At 42.7% G+C, this 20,426-nt stretch overlaps 1 protein-coding gene across 1 annotated transcript in view; it reads right to left on the bottom strand.

Annotated features, from left to right (window-relative positions):
• Positions 1-10,380: 10,380 nt before the first annotated feature.
• DESI2 (desumoylating isopeptidase 2) overlaps positions 10,381-20,426 on the bottom strand; it is a 33,597-nt gene continuing 23,551 nt past the window's right edge. Inside the window, 3 exon segments of the mRNA XM_042445395.1 lie at positions 10,381-13,958; positions 20,157-20,192; positions 20,194-20,299. Coding sequence (XP_042301329.1) covers positions 13,725-13,958; positions 20,157-20,192; positions 20,194-20,299 — 376 coding nt within the window. The 3' untranslated portion in view covers positions 10,381-13,724.

The following is a 20,426-nucleotide window of genomic DNA, read 5'->3' on the forward strand; positions in this document are numbered from 1 at the left end:
CGAAAAGAATTTCGTAACCCGAAAAATCTTTCGTAACCCGAAACAGTTTTTTCCAAGCGGCGAATTTCGTATCCCGAAAAATTCGTAACCCGATCATTTCGTATCCCGGGGTACCAGTGTACGCCTCAGACACATAGCCTGGACGTAATTTTATACAATATTTTAAAATAATTTTATGCATGAAACAAAGCTTGTGCACATTGGACCATCAGAAAGCAAAGGTATCACCGTCTGAGCCACTCATGTAAAAGGTTTTGGATTTTGGAGGGTTTTGGTTTTTGGATAAGGAATGTTCAACCTGTATCTTGTTTTGTAAGTCAGCATCTGCAGTCCTCAATAACTTGTTTTGAAAAGCAGGGTAAATGAGTTTACATGATTAAAATGTGTATGCAATAAAGGTTACATGCACAATCTATTTTTTACAGGTAACTTTAACAAATTTACTGAAGATTAATCAAGACATTTCTTTGATGATTTTCAATTTCTCTGTGTCTTCTGTTAATGAATAGATTTAGCTCCATCTGCCATCTAGCGGTTGCATATGAATTTGCCTTGGATTTCAAGAAATGTAGTTTGTCCCATTGCGTAAATTCTCTGTGTCCTGACATTGATTAATGTAAACCATTGGTTAAAATGATTTGGAAGTGAGCCTGCTGTAGAAGCACATTTATAATGCTTTGGGCAAACGTACAGTATTCTCCTAGAGATGAGAAATAGTATGTTAAAATCAAGCTATAACATAAAGAGGAAAATTAGGCAAATCGTTTTTTAAACTACAGTGGTTGGCTTAAATTGGAATTTCAGAATTAACAGAATTCAAGAATTAAATTATTCATTGTGTTATTAACTAACTGTAAGACAAACATTATTGAGAACCTAACAAATTTTACATTTCCCATCAGATTGTTTACACAAAGCCCAAGTATGCTGGATTTTTGTAAAATGACTTTGTTTTTGTAAGTCCTTCAAGATGAGGGAATTAGAAGGTTTAGCTCACAAGATCCAACCACTTACTTTACTTCATGACTAGACTGTGATATTTTAGTTAATTCCAAGGTTAAAATATTTTAAAGCAGTAAGTAGTAAAGGCAGAAAAAGAAAGACATGCTAAGACTTAAATCCATTAGATGAACTGAATCCATGGAATCTAGTGTTGACTCAGCTACAAGTAAATTTCCATAGGTTCGGTTGGCCTACTATAGTTGGATTTTGGCCTAAAACATTTACAGCCATATTATTCATTTTAGGACATCATTTCAATAAGAGTTAATACTGAACTTTTAAATATACACTTATTAGGGATGATGTTACATTGAATACAGTGGGACTTTTTCAGAAATAAATTGTTTTGAATTACAAATCTGCAACTATTTATATGGCTCAACGTTCTTGTATTCACAGAACTGTAATCAGTAGGCTTACAATGCTTATCACTTGTTGGACAGGTAGGATATGTGTGAAGAGAGTCGTCAAACCCCCCCTTGCAAAAACACACAAGTGATTTATGCTATCAGAATTGGCAGTGTTGATTGTGTCTGAGATATGTGTAGTTTAGTGCTGGATGCAGAGCTTTTCTGCTGCAAACAATTTTTCTGCTGCTTTTCAAGCTGATTTTTTTGGCAGAACTTGTGGATTTCAAATATTTTTCTGGTCAGGGTGGAGCATCCGTGGATAGCCTCACCCATTATTGTCAATGGTGGTGCATGCATGCGGCTGCACCAGTGTGGTCATGTGCATGTTGCTCATCTATTGGCAATAATGGGACTTGCGGTCTTGTGCTTTTTAGTATCGGGGAAGGGGCTGGAATGAAACCCCCGGCAATATAGAGGGCCAACTGTAGTAAAAATTAAACTTGATAAGAGTTACTTGATTATATCCCACAACTTAGTGATAAATAAAAAATAATTTCAAACAATTGTGTTATCATACAAGCAATTATTTCTGACCTGTCTCTAAAACTGTTTTGAAGGCACTTGTATCATCATCATCATCATCACCACCTCCTCCTTCTCCTCCTCCATTGTTAGTTGCCACTATGTACCTACCCCTTGTTTAAAGTTTAAAGCAATGGCAAGGATATTTTTTGTTAGGAGTTACATTCATTGGGGTAATATGTTGAAGAGATAGGAAGGCATATGTTCAAGCTAGCACTGAGCAAGACCACTTTATTTATATTCCAAGTGGCTCATAAATTATTTTTAAAAAGCAGTACTATTGTATTAAAAGATTATTAAATTGCTTATTATTATACAACACCTGAATTAAAAACATTTTTAAAAACAGTAACTGTATTTTCTTTTGCCTTTCTTGCCCAAGAAGAAGAGACAGATTTTTAGATTGTAAACCTGAGGGCAGGGAACTGTCTAATTAAACAGATTGTATGTACAGTGCTGTGTAAATTTACAGCGCTTTATAAATAAAGGTTAATTGTGGCGGGATACAGACGGGCAGGGGAGGACGTCTTGGAGGTGTATTTAGCTGAATGCGGAGCCTCCAGACGGCCCGCCCCGGGGGCGTGCTTCAGGTGTTGGAGCTTCCACACGGGGGGCAGTGAAGACGCCTCACCTGGGTCCGTTTCGGACCCGTAGCTTCCAAACCGCCGCCTCGGAGGACGCTGCAAAAAGAGAAGCAGCTTCCGCACGGGCGGCCCAAACCGCGGCTTTTTTTTCTTTTGCCGGCTGGTGGATGCGCAGCTGCGCAGCTACAGCGCTAAGCAGCGGCAGAAGGCCTGTCTGCGCATTTAAAGCGCCCAAGCCCCTTTAAACTTTCTCTCATCTACGAGGCCATGGAGGCTGGCATCTATGTGCCAGGGAACCCCAGCATCAACATCACAGGCCAGCAGATCGGGCCCCTGATACTGGCTGACTGTGCCTACCCCATTCGGAAGTGGCTCATGACCCCCTTGAAGAGAAAGAGAAGAAGAAAGCAGGGGAGACTGTGAGGAATGCCCTGGCAGATTTTTTTCTGACAAGGAGAATCTGAAGGATGGCTCCTGTGCCATCATCTGTGATGTCAGAGTGCATTGTACTGTAATAGCATAAGCACATGAATAAATGTATCCCATTATCCACAGTTTGAGTCTGCCTATCATTCCTGATCTGTGATGTGGGCATGTTTTGCCACGTGCCTGAGGGGGACACACACAAACACACACACACAAAAGGTCTCCTGGCACATGTTTTCCTGGGTCATAAAGATACATCAGCTCCAACTGCCAATTGCCCCTTTGACAATGTATCAATCCCCCTCAAATTCAAGGTTTCCCAATGGCCCATTTGAATGTATCAATAGGGCACCCAGAGGGCATCTATTGGGGGAGAGATTCAAACTGCTCCTCTGAAAACTTTCATTGGCCTGGGACCACCGTGGCCTAACGGCTCAGAGCCGCAGGTGCCCATATATACCCGTGCGCAACTGTGCAAGACCCCAGGACGGTGATCGACATGGCAGAGCCACGCAGAAGGGTCCCGGTCCGAATCGCTTATTGGACCGATGATGACGTCGGGATCCTCCTTGGCTTCCTGATGCCACAGGCAGCCGCCAGGAGGGTGATGGCTAGCACCAACAAGCCCAACCGGGGGCATTTTCTCGAGGCATCTCGTGCCCTCCGAAACCAAGGGTTTCAAAGAACGCTGCACCAATGCAGAGTGAAGTTTAAAACTCTGAAGGCAGCGTTCTTTGAAACCCTGGAGGATTTCGGAGAGGCGCCCCCGGTTGACAGGCAGCCACCATTCTTCTCGCGGCTGAAGGACCTGTGGATCAGGGGAGATCGGCCCAGACCAGAAGATCGCCGTCCTCCAGGTAAGCCAGAGCTCTTGCCATGCCCTGTCCTCCCCTCCTTGACCCTTCCCTTGCCCTCCTCTCCTTCCTGCATGGTGCCAATGCCATCCCTCCTGTTCCCTTCTGCAGGCGTGCGGCGGAGGCGGAGGGAGGGAGGGAGGGCACCCTGCCAGGTCGCCCTCTCCACCATCCTCGGGGGACGAGGATGTCCCTGAGGGTGGGCCACAGCCAGGACCAGCTGCTGTGGCCCCTCCGCAGCCAGAGCAGGCTCCTCTGGCGGCAGGTAGGTCCCCAGGGTGAGGGGTGGGGGTTGCCTGCCTGCAGCCCCCACGACACTTGTGCCCTCCTCTGCCATGCCAGCATGGTAACTTGGGCCTTTCCTTCCTCTTTTGCAGGGCTTGAAGTCTTCGCTGCTGTTGCTGCCGCCGAGGAAGAGGAGCCTGGGCCGAGCCGCCGCCTGCCAGGACAGCCAGGGCACTTGGCCCTCGATGCCAGTGCCCTGGATCGTGTCCTCCAAGCCCGGCAGCAAGGTAAGTGTAGAGGTGAACCCAGGGAAGGGAGTGGGGGGCACCCAGAAACCCTGCCTGTGGGAGAGGGTGATGGGCTCCACAGGCTGATTCTAACCATCCTCTTTCTTTTCCCCCCACAGAGAACCGGACGGAGAGGAGGTTCGCTGCGCTGGAGGAGAAAGTGGACAAGCTGGAGGAGAGAGTCTCCTCCATGGAAGAGACCCTCCAGGAACTCCTCCGCCGGCTGCCCGCCCCACCGCCTCCTCCCCCTCCCTGAAGCAGCTTCCCTCCCCTGCCCCCTCTGCCATCCCCCCTTCACCACCCCCTTTTCCCCCCCCCCCCCTTCTTTTTGTACATATTGTATATAGAAAAAAAGTTTTATTGTTGTTATTGTAAATAAAAAGTTTATTTTTTAAAAAAATTTGTGTGGTTAATTATGCGCAACTGCGGCAGTGTGGCTGTGAGTGTGAATGGGACAGCTTAGGCGCAACTGTGCAGTCTAAAGCTAGGCAGGAGTGGTGTGAGGTAGCAATGTCCAAACTCTGTCCTTCCAGGTGTTTGGACTTCATCTCCCAGAATCCCAGACCACAGGGCAAGGTGGCTGGGGATTCTGGGAGATGAAGTCCAAACGCCTAGAAGGACAGAGTTTGGAGATTGCTGGTTTGGGGACCAGTGAGCCAGACATGGTGGGAGGAGAGAACAGGAAGGGTAGAATAGAGTAGATAGGGCTGGGAGGGAACACATGCCCTGGGAGGCGAAATGATGTCTTTATGGGACATCATGGGACCTAGTGCCTTGTCAGTGCTCCCTGCCCCTTGATCCCAGGCCCCCTCTAGTTGCCCTTTGCCTTTGGGGGCAAGTTTAGAGGGCATCAAAAGGTCTTGGGCACATTCAAGCTCTGGGGTCTCTTTTTTTTTTTCCTTTGCCGGCAGAAAGCCTATGTGCGCATTTAAAGTGCCCAAGCCCCTTTAAACTTTCCCCCCCGCTCTGCCCAAAAACAATGGTGGTCTCCTGCCAGCTGGTGATCAGCTGGTGTTGGCATCCTTGTCCGCTTGCACTTTGCCAGTGTCAGCAGCATCATAGATGCCTCCTCTCCTTTGGTCCCCGCGCTCCTGCTGAATCTGCAATGCGCAGCCACAGCTGTCTCCGCTGCCACCGCTGTCCCCCTGCCATCTCCCCTCACCTCCTTTGTACATATGTCAATATTTACAGTTTTAGCGTTTTTTATTGTTAGGTGAAAATGGCAGAGGAATGTGTGTAGGGGTGCACTTTAAAGTCCAAACTTTCCAAGCAGCGCATGCGTACATGTTGCTCTAGAGTTAGGGTTAGGGTTAGGGTTACGAGGCTTAAAATGCGCCGCAGCTGTGCCTCAGCTTCCACAGCTGCATGGCAGCGGATGTTGCAATTAAAGCCTGACTGCAAACTGCGCATGTTCCAAGACCCCAACTCACTATGCGACGGAGCTTTTAAATGGGCAACTTAAAGTAGCGGCGTAGCAATTCTGGTGTACCGGTGCAGCAGCTCTCATGGCTTCTTCCCCTTCTCGATATGTGTCAGCATTCAGGTAGGACTGCTCCAGTTTCTGCAGTTACTCCAGTTTCTGGGACCATATAGCTATGAGGTCAGCCGTCTCAGTATGAGACCAAGACGTCCCCCTGCCTTTTTTCAGGGTGCTGGTGGATGGCTGAGCCATCCTGCCTGGTGGCATAAGGGAGCCGCCACACAGCTGTGCCAGGAGCAGCCAAACTGTGCCCGTTCCCAGGTGAGAATGGCGCAGGAATGTATGTAGGGGGTCACTTTAAATCCCAAACTTTCCCTTTTCGCTTTCTACAACCAAAACATCCGCCGGCAAAAGTTACAACTTCCAGCGGTTCTAGCAACGCATGCGCACCACTGGCTCTAGGGTTAGGGTTACGAGGCTTAAAATGCGCCGGAGCTGTGCCTCAGCTTCCACAGCTCCATGGCAGCGGATGTTGCAATTAAAGCTTGGCTGCAAACCACGCATGTCCCGGACCCCGACCCATTATGCGACGCAGCTGACACGGAGCTTTTAAACCGGCAACTTATATTTGCGGCGTAGCAATTCTGATGTATCGGTGCAGCAGCTTACAGACGGAGCTGCACAGGTACGCCGCAAATCAAAAAGAAGCGGAAAAAAGCAGCACCTTTTTAATGCCGCTTCTTCCCGCTTGGGGCGTGCGGGGGGCGTGTTCATGACGGCATTCAGGTAAAGCCTGTCTGAAGGCTCTACCTTCATGACGTCATGAGTACATCCCTTTTTGCCCGTCTGTAACCCGCCATCGTTAAGGAAAAAGCAACATGGAATATACAGTAAATGAAATAAAACATGTATGTGAGAGTCAGGGTGACTCAGCAGAAGCCAATTGAGAACCACACAGGTGTAAATGGTAATACAATTAATAAGTCCTGAATGCCAAGGACAAGAAATGTAAAGTGGATAATTGGACACACCTGACAATTGTTAAGTGGTCAAGGCTGAGATGATGAAATCATTAATTGTGGGATGAACCGAGAGAACCAATGAGAATGATGTACACGCCTACTGGGTGGAAACAGACAACAGTGGGTGGTACCATGCATTGACTATAATAATGACTATGCATCCCAATGTATTTTGTGGGTTGTAGAGTGGATAGTGAGGAGTAGTGTATTGTTGTGTTGGATAGTTTGGAGCTGTATATAGTAGAATAAAGTAGATCTTTTATTTAAGACTACCGAGTTGTCTGGTGTCTTGGGTGAAGCTACAAGAACCAGCTGGATCCTGAAGAAGGGTGAAGACTTCTGTGGAAGCAAGAGTGAGAAGGCTTGGAGAGTTTGTCAGGGTCTTCAGCCTATTCTCTGTAACTCTTGCTAAGCTATAACTACTGGCCAAAACTGGTCAGCGCGGTGCACAACCAGGTGGTGAGTTCAAGCCAGAGGTGAAGAGCTACAACTCCCATCATCCCTGACAAATAATAATTATTATTATTATAATTTCTGAAATAATCATTTCCAGAGTATTTTTAAATTAGTCCAAAGGGCACAGGTTTGGCCAATCCTTGCTTAAAGCATAGATTAAGAGACACATTTTCAGATATATATATATATATATATATATATTTGAATTGCTAGGAAAAATGCAGATGTTGGAAGGAAGGAGTTAATACCCCAAAAAGGGAGAAAGATGGGCAAAGGACAAATGCGTGAATGTGATACCTTGGATTACTAAGGTCCCAGCTAAATGATTATTAAGAGTGCTAAACGTATAGTAAAGTAACACAGTTCTTCTGGCAGGTATAGAGATTGGATAGGGACTTGGAAGAACTAAAGGAATAAAGATATTTGAAAAAGTAAGTTGAGATGGATTCAGTAAGAAATAGCAAGTCAATGAAAGCAGTGTAGCAATGCATGCAGAGATATGAGCAAAGTGTGATACATTAAAAGAGGTAGAAAAATTTAAATAGGAAAAAAGTAAGACTAAGAAGCAAACTAGAAAAAAGATGAAAATTACAGTAGTCCATCTGCAAAAGAGTAGAAAAATAAACCATTGTATTTGCTAACAAAAATGGGAGGGTGATTTTAGCAAGATTTAAGTGTCAAAATGAGTGTTTGGGAAGCAATCTGAATAAAAGAGCATCAGAATTATCAAAAAACATTAAGTTTCTATACTTGGGAAGAAGGAAAAAGTGATGAAATACCTACAAAAAGAGAGATAAGAAACATGACTCATTTGAAGGACACAAAATTAAGATACCAAGACCTTGTGAGCTATTTAAGATACTAGAAGGGTAAGATAATGAAGGCAGAAGTAGCAAAGCAGGATTGCAGGTTGTCTCAGCACAGCTGAGCTACTGAATACTAAATGTGTAACAAGATCAAGGAAATGACATGCACTCATGGAAGGAGGGAAATTTCATTTGAAAAGGGGAAAAAAATGAATAACTTCAAAGAAACAGAAACCTGACAAAAACATGGAGGAAATGGACCATAAGGTCCTTCACTTTAATTATCTCAGAGTCCCTAAATTCAGTGTAAAACCTTCGTATTCAGCTTGACTTTGATTAAGCATAAATAGTATGGGATCTGTGATCTAAATGGAGCAGGAAAGAAGGTTGTGAGTAATATTAGGACAAGGAAGCTGGTGGTTGCATTGGCCTTCAAGATCAGGAGGATGTACTTAAAATCAAATTGTCCAGGAAAGCCACCAGCAACACTGACAGTAGCTGATAACAGAGCCTTTAGTTTAGTGGAAGTCAAGCAGACCTTGCAAAGAAGCAGTCCGAGGGCAGGTCAAGAATACGAGCCGAAGTCAGGATTCCAGGGATTCCAACGTTCCGAAAGTCAAGCCAAGTCAGGATACCGGGAAACAGCATAGTCAAACAGTCCAAGGTCAAAACAGCCAAGAGATAATGAAGTTCGGTCCGAGGTCAAGGTAACAAAGAATCCAGATACTAGGAGCTAGTGCTAGCAGCAATCACACCGAGGGATCATGCAATAAACTCTAGCAACCAGCATTAGTCTCTCTCCCACTTAAGTAAGGGAAACTCTCCCTTGTGCCACCTGAGGCTGGTTGGCTAATTGCCTCTCGGCAATCCTCTGTGATCTGCGTCTGCAAGCACTCTCGGCCCTTCTCTCTTTGTAAGAAGGCACCTGCAGGCAAGCTTCGTCTCCAGAGTCACCACTAGGCTGTGGTACCATAGGAGGCCTCTCTTTGGCACTAGGACCTGGTTGAACCTCCTCCTCTGGGGCTGGAGGATCACAGCTGGGACCTGGCAGGGCAGGAACAGCACCTGGTGTTGCCTCAATCAGCCCTTGCTCTGGAGGAGGCTCATCCTCCTCCTCCTCCTCCTCGAGCTGATCTTGGCTGGCCATGACACAAATAAAGATACTTGGTGACTTAGGGATTTTTTTTTGTTTTTGTTAGGACCACAAAGAACATACTAATTTATTTTTCTTCATGCACATGAGAGTTTTCTTTACCTACAGGTGTGTGTGGAAAGGGAGAGATTCTTTAATTTCAGAGCTTTTGAAAACCTTTCAATATGACCCTGACAGAGTTTTAAGATCCTTAGGGAAGGACTTCATAGGCACATTTTCTAAGGATATAGATGAAAGCCTTTGTGAGAGATTAGGGGCCGTTACAGATGGCCCTAAAAGGGCAATCAATCTGGTGTTCTTCCGGCCCAAAAAGGAGCAGCAAAATGCTACCCCTTTTTGGGGCGGATAAGGAAAGGCTTTCCTGCCACGGATCCAGGCTTTCGGCACTCCTGCAGAGTGCGGCATATAAACGCTGCTGAAGTGCTGTGATGCCGCCCACCATCTGGTCAGCATGACACCAGCTTGGAGGCTGCATTGGGATGTGCATCATCAAAACACCACACCCCCACGCCGCCCCCAAGCTGGCGTATTGTGCCAGTCTGTTTTGCCAGTTGATTGACCTGTTCTCCTGCTAGCAAGTAAATGTGTCAATGTAAGTACTGTACTTTAACTCTATCAAAAAAGGAACCATGCCCCTGGTGAAAGGTGAGCGATTAACATCTTCTCAGAGCACCTAAAAAGAGCATTAAGTCCTTCTACTATCTCAGCCTTTAGTTATGCTTGTCAACCGTTTTAAAGATCTTTAGCATCATTTTCCTTTGCTTCATCCTTCAGATCCTTTGTTACATGCTACTAAGTTCTACCCCCAACTTATCCACAGGTCATATCAAAATCCATAATTCTGGTCCCAAAACCTGCCCTTGACTTATACATGAGGTCAACTAATAGTCAAGTATATACAGTACTTTACTCCTCTCTTATTGTTCAACCAGCATTTTCAGTCTCTTTCTCGTCTAGTCCCTCTTAAATTTTTAAATTCTTTCTTTACATGTAGGTCTCCTCCAAACACAAGCTTGAGCTCTCTGATTCTTGAGTTTATTCCTGCCTATCTCCTCTACCTTCCTTGTGCTCTTGTTCGGGCCACAGGTTACATACTATGTCTCCCCTGACTCCATGAGCAGGTCCAGTAGAAATGGCAGAGGAGAGATACCCCACGTCAGTTTATATGCCACCTGTGCAGTGAAATTGAAATTGACAAGAACATAACATGTGCTTTTTTTCTATAAAAATTATCTTTAATAAATGGATGGATTCAAGTTTATAGTAGTTTGACATGTCAAGGTAACAAAAGTCAAAGTTCTCTGGCTATTTCATACAAATACTATGCATTACAGTAAACTTTGTTATACAAAGAAGTGTCAGTGAAAATTCAGTATCTGTAACCACCTAAAAGTGAAAATTCCCATATTTTGTGATTAGTATTATATTGCATGTTTTAAAGAGGAAACCCACTGCATTCGTAACATAAACCCATCATCCTGTTTACTGATGCACACTGACAATTTGTAGCACTTGTTTTTGGCTTCCTGAATAAGAGTGACATCTCGATAAAAATGGCTTTAATAAGACAACATACAAAATGACTACAGTAATCTATTTTAAAAGAAAAAAATAACCAAATATTAGAAATGACAAAACCCTGAATGTACTACTTCTACCTGCTTGTTGTTAAAACTCCAGGTATTTAGTATTCTAGCTTTGAACATTGTTCAAGTTTTCTAATGCACACTATGGCCTCTGGCAGGCAATGTACTCCTTACTGAGTACTAGTGCTGGTGAAAAGTAACTTGAACTATTGCTATGAGAGAGGCTTTGGCAAGCTTGTTTTTTTTAAGGAATTGATTGGACTGCGAGTGTAGCACATATGGTAAGATACAAAAATGCCATCACACCACTTCAAGGTATTATATATATATATATATAAACTTAAGGGTTCAGATGTTAAGTTTGTTCAGTGAAATACAACTACAAATATGGATTAAAATGAAATAATGGGAAATTCTGATCAAACTGGAAGTAGTCATTTATTTAAATAGTTTTTACTTATTGTGCTGTGAATTGTGTTGAATTACATGTGTGCATGATTATAAAAGGATGGACGTGTTGTGTAGTGTTGTGAATATTAACTGAAAGCCAATTGTGTTATAAAAATGATATGGAAATCAAGCTAGTTCCTAAAGTTTGTCCAAACAATTTAGGATAAGCTGCAGAATTCTCCCCAGTTCAAGAATCTTATGAGGATGCAGTAGCTTCATTGAGTATCCACAAAGGCTCCTCATTCACTCTGAAAGAGACGCTAATTTCATATGCACCAATCTACCTTTTCACTGAAACAAATAGAGAACTTTTCACAGGGAAGAATGTGTCTACAGCAGCACACATAGGCCCAGGACTGGAACCAGTATTCATTAATAGCTTCAGACCCCAGCTGAAAAATCCTATTTCCACTTTAGCTGTAGTGCAAAGAAGCCACCTCTACCATTCTATTTTTGTTCCACTCGGAAACACCCCATTTGTATGATCTAGCGTTCAAACAAAAAAGGGTACAACTCTCAGAATGCTTATTGTCAGTTAAAGAACTAGCAATTTAAGGCCGAACACTTGGAATCGTTTGGAACTAACAACACAGGTTATGCTAATGACAAAGTAAAAATGGTTCTGGCACTGTTAATGCAACATAGTTTTAAAGAAGATTAAAGGCTAAGGAAGGTTAAAATATGGAACAATCTCAGTACTTCACATTTTTGAGAATAATTATTTTGACTTAACAGAATATTATATACCTGAGTATACAGTACTTTGCAACAAGTGATGTCTCCCACGAAGAGGAGCATAAAACAAATTTAAGTAGGAACTGAAGTGGTTAGAAAAATGACTAGTGCCATTCTTATTGAAAAACAACAAAAGCATTTTGCCACTTTGGGAGAAAATGTTTGTATATCAGTATGCTAAATCATAATGCCAATTTATGAAAAATAAAGTTTTCTGATTTGTCAAAAAAATAACATCCAATTCTGCCCATTCCATGTGTATATTCTAACTGGAACAGTTTATTCAGCAAATCCAGCAATATAAATAACACATGCAAGTGTTATTTATATCTTCATTTATGTAGACCTCTTCACTTATGTGTAAAACTTCACTTTATACATAATTTCCTATTGGCCTCTTTTCACTGAATTGGAAGATTTTTAAGGCAACACATATAATAAAATCTGAATTGAATTTCAATTTGCTATAACTGCTCCCGTACTCACCCCTTGATGAGAGATGCTAGCAAAAGAGAAGACGCTACGTACAGTGTATATGGAATTCCTCTATTATTTGTTAATTCCTATAGATCTTTTATCACTCATGCAATACATATTGCTGTTCTAGATTAACACAATTAAAGAAAAAGTGGCACATAGAAAACCCTTGAGGCAACTTAAGTCACCTACAGTACTGAAAGATTCTGCTGGAAACACAATGAATTGGCAAGAACCTTTCTATTTGTTGCAGGTTAACAATCTAGTTGTGGAGAAAAGAAATCGCAGCAGAGCTGCCATTCCTCTTCACTCAAGTAGTTTTACTTCTGAACAGCAATTAACTGCTGATTGAACTGGCTGCAGAAGTCAAATGGCCGAATCAATTTTAACCAAGAGCCTATTGTTACTATGTCTACATTATATTGTGTAATGCTGCAGGAAAACTGATTATGTATTCCATCAGCATTTATCCTATAGTTCTACATTTAAGTGACATGGAGCAGGCTCTGTTATCTGATCATAGTTTTAAAAAACCTGTTGATATTCCAAGTGATCTTATCTCCAAGTGAGACCAAAAAAGAAAGTGGAAAGGCTGCAATCTGAAGCCAACAAATAGGCTTCAAGTGTGAGGATTCTGATTTGTTCTTCACAAGCATACTGTATATAATCTGTTTCCTAGACCAGATTTCTTTGTATTGATCATTATGGCTTGAATTCTATTGTTAAACTCTAACTAGACTAGACTCAACAAGGTTTACCTATTTGTTGGCTCCGTGTCAAATTGATTTAGTGGGTCTACTCTAGTTAGGACTAACAGATTTCAGGCCTATGTACCCTGTTTACATACAGTACTCATCAGTTCCGTGTTCCGCTATTAGCAATAGTTGGAAGTGAAATATTCTAACCTACTGAGTTCCAAGGCAGTATCATTGAAAACAGACCATTAGTTCACCTCCACTGGTACTGATGAAGGCCTGATAGAGCTGATTAATAGTTTGTACTTCAATGGCAGATATCGCTGTGGGACTTGTAAACAGCAGCACACAATATTGTAAACAGTTTTTCTTCTGCTCAGTTGGTCCAAGTTTGTCAATTAGATGAAAATGAAGACAGCAACTCCATCTTAAATTCTTCCAAAAAACCTTTTTCACTGCATATAAAATCCTGAGCAAAAAAACATGGTTTTGAGCTGGAGAACCGCTTGCATACCAAAGACATATTCAAATGTCCACACTCTGAAGTTCAGCAATGACGTCAGTTACTTTCAAAACTTTCAATGCCTTTAATGTAACAGTACTTTGGCCCAAACCTATATTTTAGCATGATGTCCAGTTCGTGCCCCTGATGTGGAACTTGGCAGGGAAGTTGATGCTGCAGCATCTTCTGCTTCTTCCAGTTCTTCCTGAAGCTCTTGGCTTACACTAGACTGAAGGGCTGCAGGTGTAAGCCACTCTTTCGGTAGGCAACTTTGGAGAAAGGGAATGCAGGAACTGAAATAGGCAAGGCGATTCACCCAACGAGGAATCTCTTTTCCACATAGAATCTAAATGAAATTCCACAGAATAGCCAAGTTATATTTTACATAGATTATTGGCAGAAATATGCATCACTGAATTGAAGTACTCAATATTCCAATATAGAAAAACCATTGATCATGTCTGCCATTCAGAAATGAAGTCAGCAATGAATGCAGTTAATGTTGACATAATAGCCAACATTCCATTCTGAATGTTAACAAAATGAGACACCCTAAACTGATTTTTTACTCCCAACTAAAACTGTAAGTCAGTAAGAGCTATACAATGATAAAGAACAGTAGAATACTCATCATATAGTATGTCATTAATGTTGCTTTCTATGTTCAACCCAACAAATGAAAAACAGATTGCTTACCTGTAACTGATGTTCTTTGAGTGATCATCTGTGCATTTATACATATCGTTTTGAACTTGCAAACCTTCAGTGCTGGTTCTGTCCCTCCTGTCTAGTGCTCTGTCATCTCTTCCTTTAGTCCTACTTGGCCAACACAGTGGTAAGAAGCAAAAACCCACTAGATGTGCTGACAAAGGGAGGAAGGGTGGGCTGTGTGAATATACAGATGACCACTCAAAGAACATCAATTACAGGTGACCAACCTGCCTTTCTTCTTTGTGGTCTCTTGTGCATTACACATAAGGGTTTCAATTAGTAAGCAACTCACCTATGGCAGTGGGAGGCACGTCATGAAAAATATTATGGAAAGGACTGCTCTCCCACATGCTGCATCCCACTGTGCTCTAGCAACCAGTCTATAATACTGAATGAATGTGGAAGGCTGCATTCATGTTGTAGTCCTTAAGACCTCCTCCAGTGGAACATCCCGTAGGCACACTGATGAAGCTGCAAGAGCTCTAGTGGAAATTGCTCCTTATCACATCCTCAAGAATAAGATTAGCCAACTGGTAGGCCAGAGTGATAATCCAAATCACCTACTTAGCGAAGGGATATCCATTGTCCCTTCTTAGGACCGAAGAAACACATATATATCTTTCAAAAGAGCTTTGTACAGGTGATGCAAAAAGCCAGAACTCTTTGCCCATCCAAGCAATGATTAGGAGATCAGAGGCGGGATTAGGATAGATCAGATTTCTAGATCAGAGGAGGGATTAGGGATGAATGTTGGCAAAATGATATCTTGTGTTTAATGAAGAGTTCAAGAGGAGTTGCTGTGTAGTCTCTTTTGTTCTTTGGATTTGTCCTGCAAACTGGCAGCAGTAATCACCCCATCCTATGCAGGAGGCATCTGTAGTGACTATGTTAGGTTGAGATGGTGAGAATGGCATCCCTGACATGGGTGTGACCACCAGTGCAAGCTGTCTTGTACCCATAGGAGTATGGAGAGATGCTCATTCATGTCCATGTTGAGCATGTCTACCTACGAAAGGAAAAACAACTGCAATGGCCTGATGCACAGCTAGAAGAGAAGCATTGATGTAGTCATGGAGGCCATGCAGCCTAAAAGCTTCATTCAGACTGTGGATGTAATACTTTGAAAAGCCTCCCCCCCCCCCAACAGAATAGCCTCTTTCCTTCAGAAAGATAGTAGGGTCAAGTGTGATTTCTCTGGACTGACCCAAAAGTCCAAATTGAAGAGTAGATGCAGTGCTGAACAGATGACAACTTGGAGATTTTTTCTGGAGTCAGGTGACTAACAGCCAGTTATCTATGCAGGAAAAGACAAGGATGTGTTGCTGCCACAGCTGTGCTATGCCCATTGCCATAACATTTGTAAAGACTCTTGGCATTGTTGAGAGTCTAAAAGGAAAGTTGAACTGATAATGGTGATGTTTCTGACTGATCTGGCTGCTGAGATCCTAAACCATACATTTACTCCAGGCAAGAGATACCAAAACAGAAAAGGGCTTTATGTACACCGGAAGGATAACTTTGTATCTTTAGACTGACTATAAGCATCACAATGGAAGTTTACAAAGTAACCATTATTTTCCTTAATATTATACAGTGCGCCTGCGTCATACGCGGGCGCGCCATACGCGGCCTTGAGCATAGGCGCTCAAGCCACGGGGCGGAAGGGGCGGCGCGTCCCATTCAATTGAATGGGCATGCGCGCCCGTTGCGCCCCGTGCGTGCCTGCGCCGCCACACACAAGCCCCATTGTTTCCAATGGGGCTCGAGCATAGGCGGAATTCGCCTTACGCGGCGGGATCCGGAACGGATCCCCGCGTAAGGCGAGGACGCACTGTAATTCAAATTGCTGCACCTCTCCTACTTTTTTTGTTTTCTGTCTCAACGCCTCCCACTCTGCAGCCTTTCTAAACATTAAAAGATCTGATTGGCTGCCTTGTCTCTAACATCCTGCAGCAAATTGACCCTTTCATCACAATTTTAATCCCTCACCCTTCTTCAAGATTGTGAAATCCCTAAAAAGAATCCTATATTCTTTTCAGGCTCAGGGATTTCCTCACTTGCTCCTTTGGCAGGAAAGGTATTGATCTGGAGAATAGCATCCGATATAGGCATGATTTGGAAATTATTTAGGTGTATGACATGGACTATGACTCTGGAGACCAGGGTTTGAATCTCTGCTCAGCCATGGAAACCCATTGTGGGTGATCTTGGGCAAGCCACACATTCTTAGCCTCAGAAAATCCGGTGATAAGTTCATCCTAGGGTCGCTATAAGTTGTAGAATGGCTTGAAGGCAAACAACAACAATAACAACATGGAATTCTATACAGTAGCCTTCCTTTATAATTCAAAGGACCCATTGGATACAAACTTTTGCTGTGCTTGTGGTGATGTGTACCTGAACCAATGGCCATCCAGTATTGAGCTCCATGGTGGATGAGTCAAGGTCAACACTTTCTGCCGGTGCCCTAGCAGCAAAAGCATTTGCTTTGAGGACAAAGAGGATGTGTTGTCTTGGCTGATGTTGATGGGGTATTTCAAGACCCTGAGGTGGCATCTTGACCTTTGGTGGAAAGGTTTTCATCCGTATGGTTTCGAAGTTATCTAGGATGTGACTCCAAATTTCAATGGATTTTCATTCATTGGCCAATTTGTAATTTGAATACAATTTTTCATGGTTTTGGAGTTAAACAGTCAGAACTTGTCAAAGGGCATATCTCCCACCTTTTACAGTTTCTTCTTGCTTAGGGCTATTGAATGCAGCCATGTGTGTCTACAGAAAACTCTGCTGGTCACCAGAGCCCTGGAAAAACATTTTGCTGATGTAATTTGGTATCAAACCACATAATTTAGTCTCAAACCATGTTGCCTGCCTTTCCAAAAAATACTTGGGCTACCTCTTTCTTGTATTGGGAAAAAAATGGCTTATTAGGGTGGCTGCTTTGTCCCACACCTGATACCAGGCCACACATGCTTGATATCATCAGGTAAAGGGCTGCCAAGGCATAAGCCTTGATCCCCATGCTACCCAGTTTCCTGCCTTCCTTTTCAGGTGGAGCCAATGGGGTTCTTTTTTTCTGATGAGGAGGCCACAATTATTGAGTTGACCTCAGGATGTTAAAACAGGAAGCTGCAGTCACCATCCTGGATCCTATAAAGGTTTACCAGTCATCAAGATACCAGCTGGAGGGAGGTAGGTTTCCCCAAAAGGACTTCACTAAGCTCATAAGAGAAGGCAGGAAGGGCAAAACAACTGGACCACTGGGCACAGTCTTTGTTACTGAGAAGCTTGGGTCATTTTCAGGTGAAAGATCTTGCTTATAGATGATCTGGAGACTTTTGGTCATCTGACTGAGGAGGTTAGAATGTACCTTTTAATCTACTATTGATGAGGATGAAGTTTGGTCTTCAAGCAAGGCATCTGGGCAGGAAGAGCAGATCTGAACCATAGGTGTCCAAGGAAGAGTCAAACTTGTAACCAGAATCAACTTCTGACAGAATGCACTGATGTTCAGCCCCTCCAACATAAGCCATGGTCTTGATGCTGTCTGTAAAAGGTATGGGACACTTCAAGAGATCTAGAAAAGTACCAGCTCTGATGGTACTCAGATGATGATTGTTCAAACAATACTGAACATCCTCTCTGGTATGAGGTCAATAGTATGACTACATCTTGTATTCCCATTGGGTGATTGATCAGTGTTAATGGTTGATGAAGAGAAGAAAAAGAGAGCCATCTTAGTGAGTGAAACCACTTTATAAAAGAAGAGCACTGAATGTGGCTGCATTTGACAGCAAGGTCCTGTTGCACGGAGGGGTCAGCTATGGGGAACTGATGGGAACCTCTCTAGGAGCAGCACTTCTCCAACTTCTCATTCTGAGACAGAGTTGGCAACCTTACATCTAGCACAGTCTTCTGGGGTCCTGGTAGGAGCTTGGCATCAAACAACTGAGAAGGAGGGATGTCTAGGGTCAGTGGTAAAGTATGACTCTGGATGTCAGAGGCAGTGGATGCAATAGAGTGCATCTGCTTTTTCAACTTCTGTGGATCATCTTTACACAATCTCTTTGATTTCCCAACTTTTCCTATTGTCAACGGACTGTTCCCTTGGCAAAGTAACAATTGATACTATGGTGGTGGGATCCATCAGCGTTGCTACCAAAGTCATGGTAAAGGTGTTGATATCATGAGTTGCGGAAAGAGGCACAGTACCATGTCTAGCTGAAGATGTGGCCATGAGAACATTCTGCTTTATCACACTAGAGGGCAAACAGGATTTAAACGAGAATTAAACTAGAGAAAACCAGGAAATGTCATGTGATAAACATCAGGCATTTCCTGGTTTTCTCTAGTTTAACTCTCATTTAAATCCTGTTTGCCCTCTAGTGTGATAGAGAAGATAGAAGACTCCCTAGTTCTTACTGTCCTGTCATCGGGATGGAAGAATCTACTGACTTGAGTTTTCTCCCACAGAAGTAGGCATAATTGGGCAGCTCTAGCCTGCACTGTAAAATCCAGGCAAATCTGACAAGTATTGACAATATGCAAAAATCACAGGCAGGTTAAACGCTTAGGGTGTTTGTCTGAAAGGGACACTTCTCTGTTGCACTTCAAACATCACTTAAGACTGGCTGTGAGGCCATGGGCCTTGGCAGCTGCTAACCAAAAGAAAATGCCAGAAATGTTTCACAAAGAATGAACTCTTTGAAAAGAAAAGAAAAAAAAGCTATAAAGAGAAAGAGAAATGCAGACAGAAAGGCATCAGGATAATGCAGTGGCACTCAAAACTTTTTAGCCTTGGGACCCTGCTTTACATCTACATGCAGATGTCTCCCCAACAACATAGTATATGTTTTTTGTGGGTTTTTTGGGTTAGGAGGCCATGTTCTAGAAGAGTTTATTCCTGACGTTTTGCTAGCAGCTGTGGCTGGCATCTTCAGAAAAGCCTTCAACTTCACAGTGTAGTATATGAATAAAAATATTTTGCTTATTTAGTGTGTATATTTCCATTCACACAATCATATAAATATTTTAACATTTTATAAGGAAATCACATCATTCAAATTAGAACAGTTTCATTTCGGTAAATCCAGTATCTAACTCAACGCATGGACTCAGGGCCTCCAAGTCTCGAGTCTCCTTTGAGCAAATCTTGCCGCCCCTGCCTTGGGTTTCTGTCCTACAGTTTTGAGAACCAGTGGGATAATGTACAGGAGAAAGTCTGAGTTACAGAGGAAGGTGCTACCTCTGTGGTGTACAAAAGAGAACTCAGGGATGTGATGCTAGAACATGCATGTTAGAGATGAAGGGAGGAGCTTCTGCTGGAAGTTTCAGCTTTCCAGAACATTCCAAATAGTGGCTCTGCACAGGTGCATATCCATATACGTGTTGCACAAAGACCACAAAGAACAGCTATGATTATTTTCTCTTACGTTTAAAGCATAGCTTTACAAAATATAGCCTGGTATACTACTGTCCAATTATATGGATGGAAAATACTGGATAGAATGTTAAGGTGTTTGGTTACACTGAAAAAAGAATGACTGACTGAATTCACTGGACTACTGGGTAGCTATAAGTTGATTTCATGGATAAGTCGACCCAAATTTTCAGGGTAACTATTTAGACTAAAATTTCTCAACACAATTGAGTATATACGGTAGGTTAAAATCTCAGTGATTTCCTCCCAAGTGGTTTAAATGAAGTTTGTTGCCATTACTGTATAAAATATCTGATGTTATAAAAGAATGTAACATAATAGCTACTGATCCTGACATGTACATTTATTACAGCAATTGTCAATATCGCCTCATGGCATACCAATCATACTTGCCTCTGATAAAGCTGAAGAAAAGTGATTGCAGTTTTTTGTGCATTAAGTGATAGGCATTTCCTTTAAATTCTTTTCCAAGTTCTTCTATAATTTTTTCTATATCTTCCTCCATGAAGTCAGTACTTCCAAGAACAACGGCTTCTCTAAAATAAAACAGCAAAACAAAAAATCAGACTGAACACATTCTTGCTTTGCCTTTACTCTCACTTCGCCTTCACTCTCCAAAAACCATCCATAGTATTTAAAATACAGTACAGCTGCCAGTATATT

The sequence above is a fragment of the Sceloporus undulatus genome, chromosome 1, assembly GCF_019175285.1.
Source record: "Sceloporus undulatus isolate JIND9_A2432 ecotype Alabama chromosome 1, SceUnd_v1.1, whole genome shotgun sequence".
NCBI classification, from domain to species: domain Eukaryota; kingdom Metazoa; phylum Chordata; class Lepidosauria; order Squamata; family Phrynosomatidae; genus Sceloporus; species Sceloporus undulatus.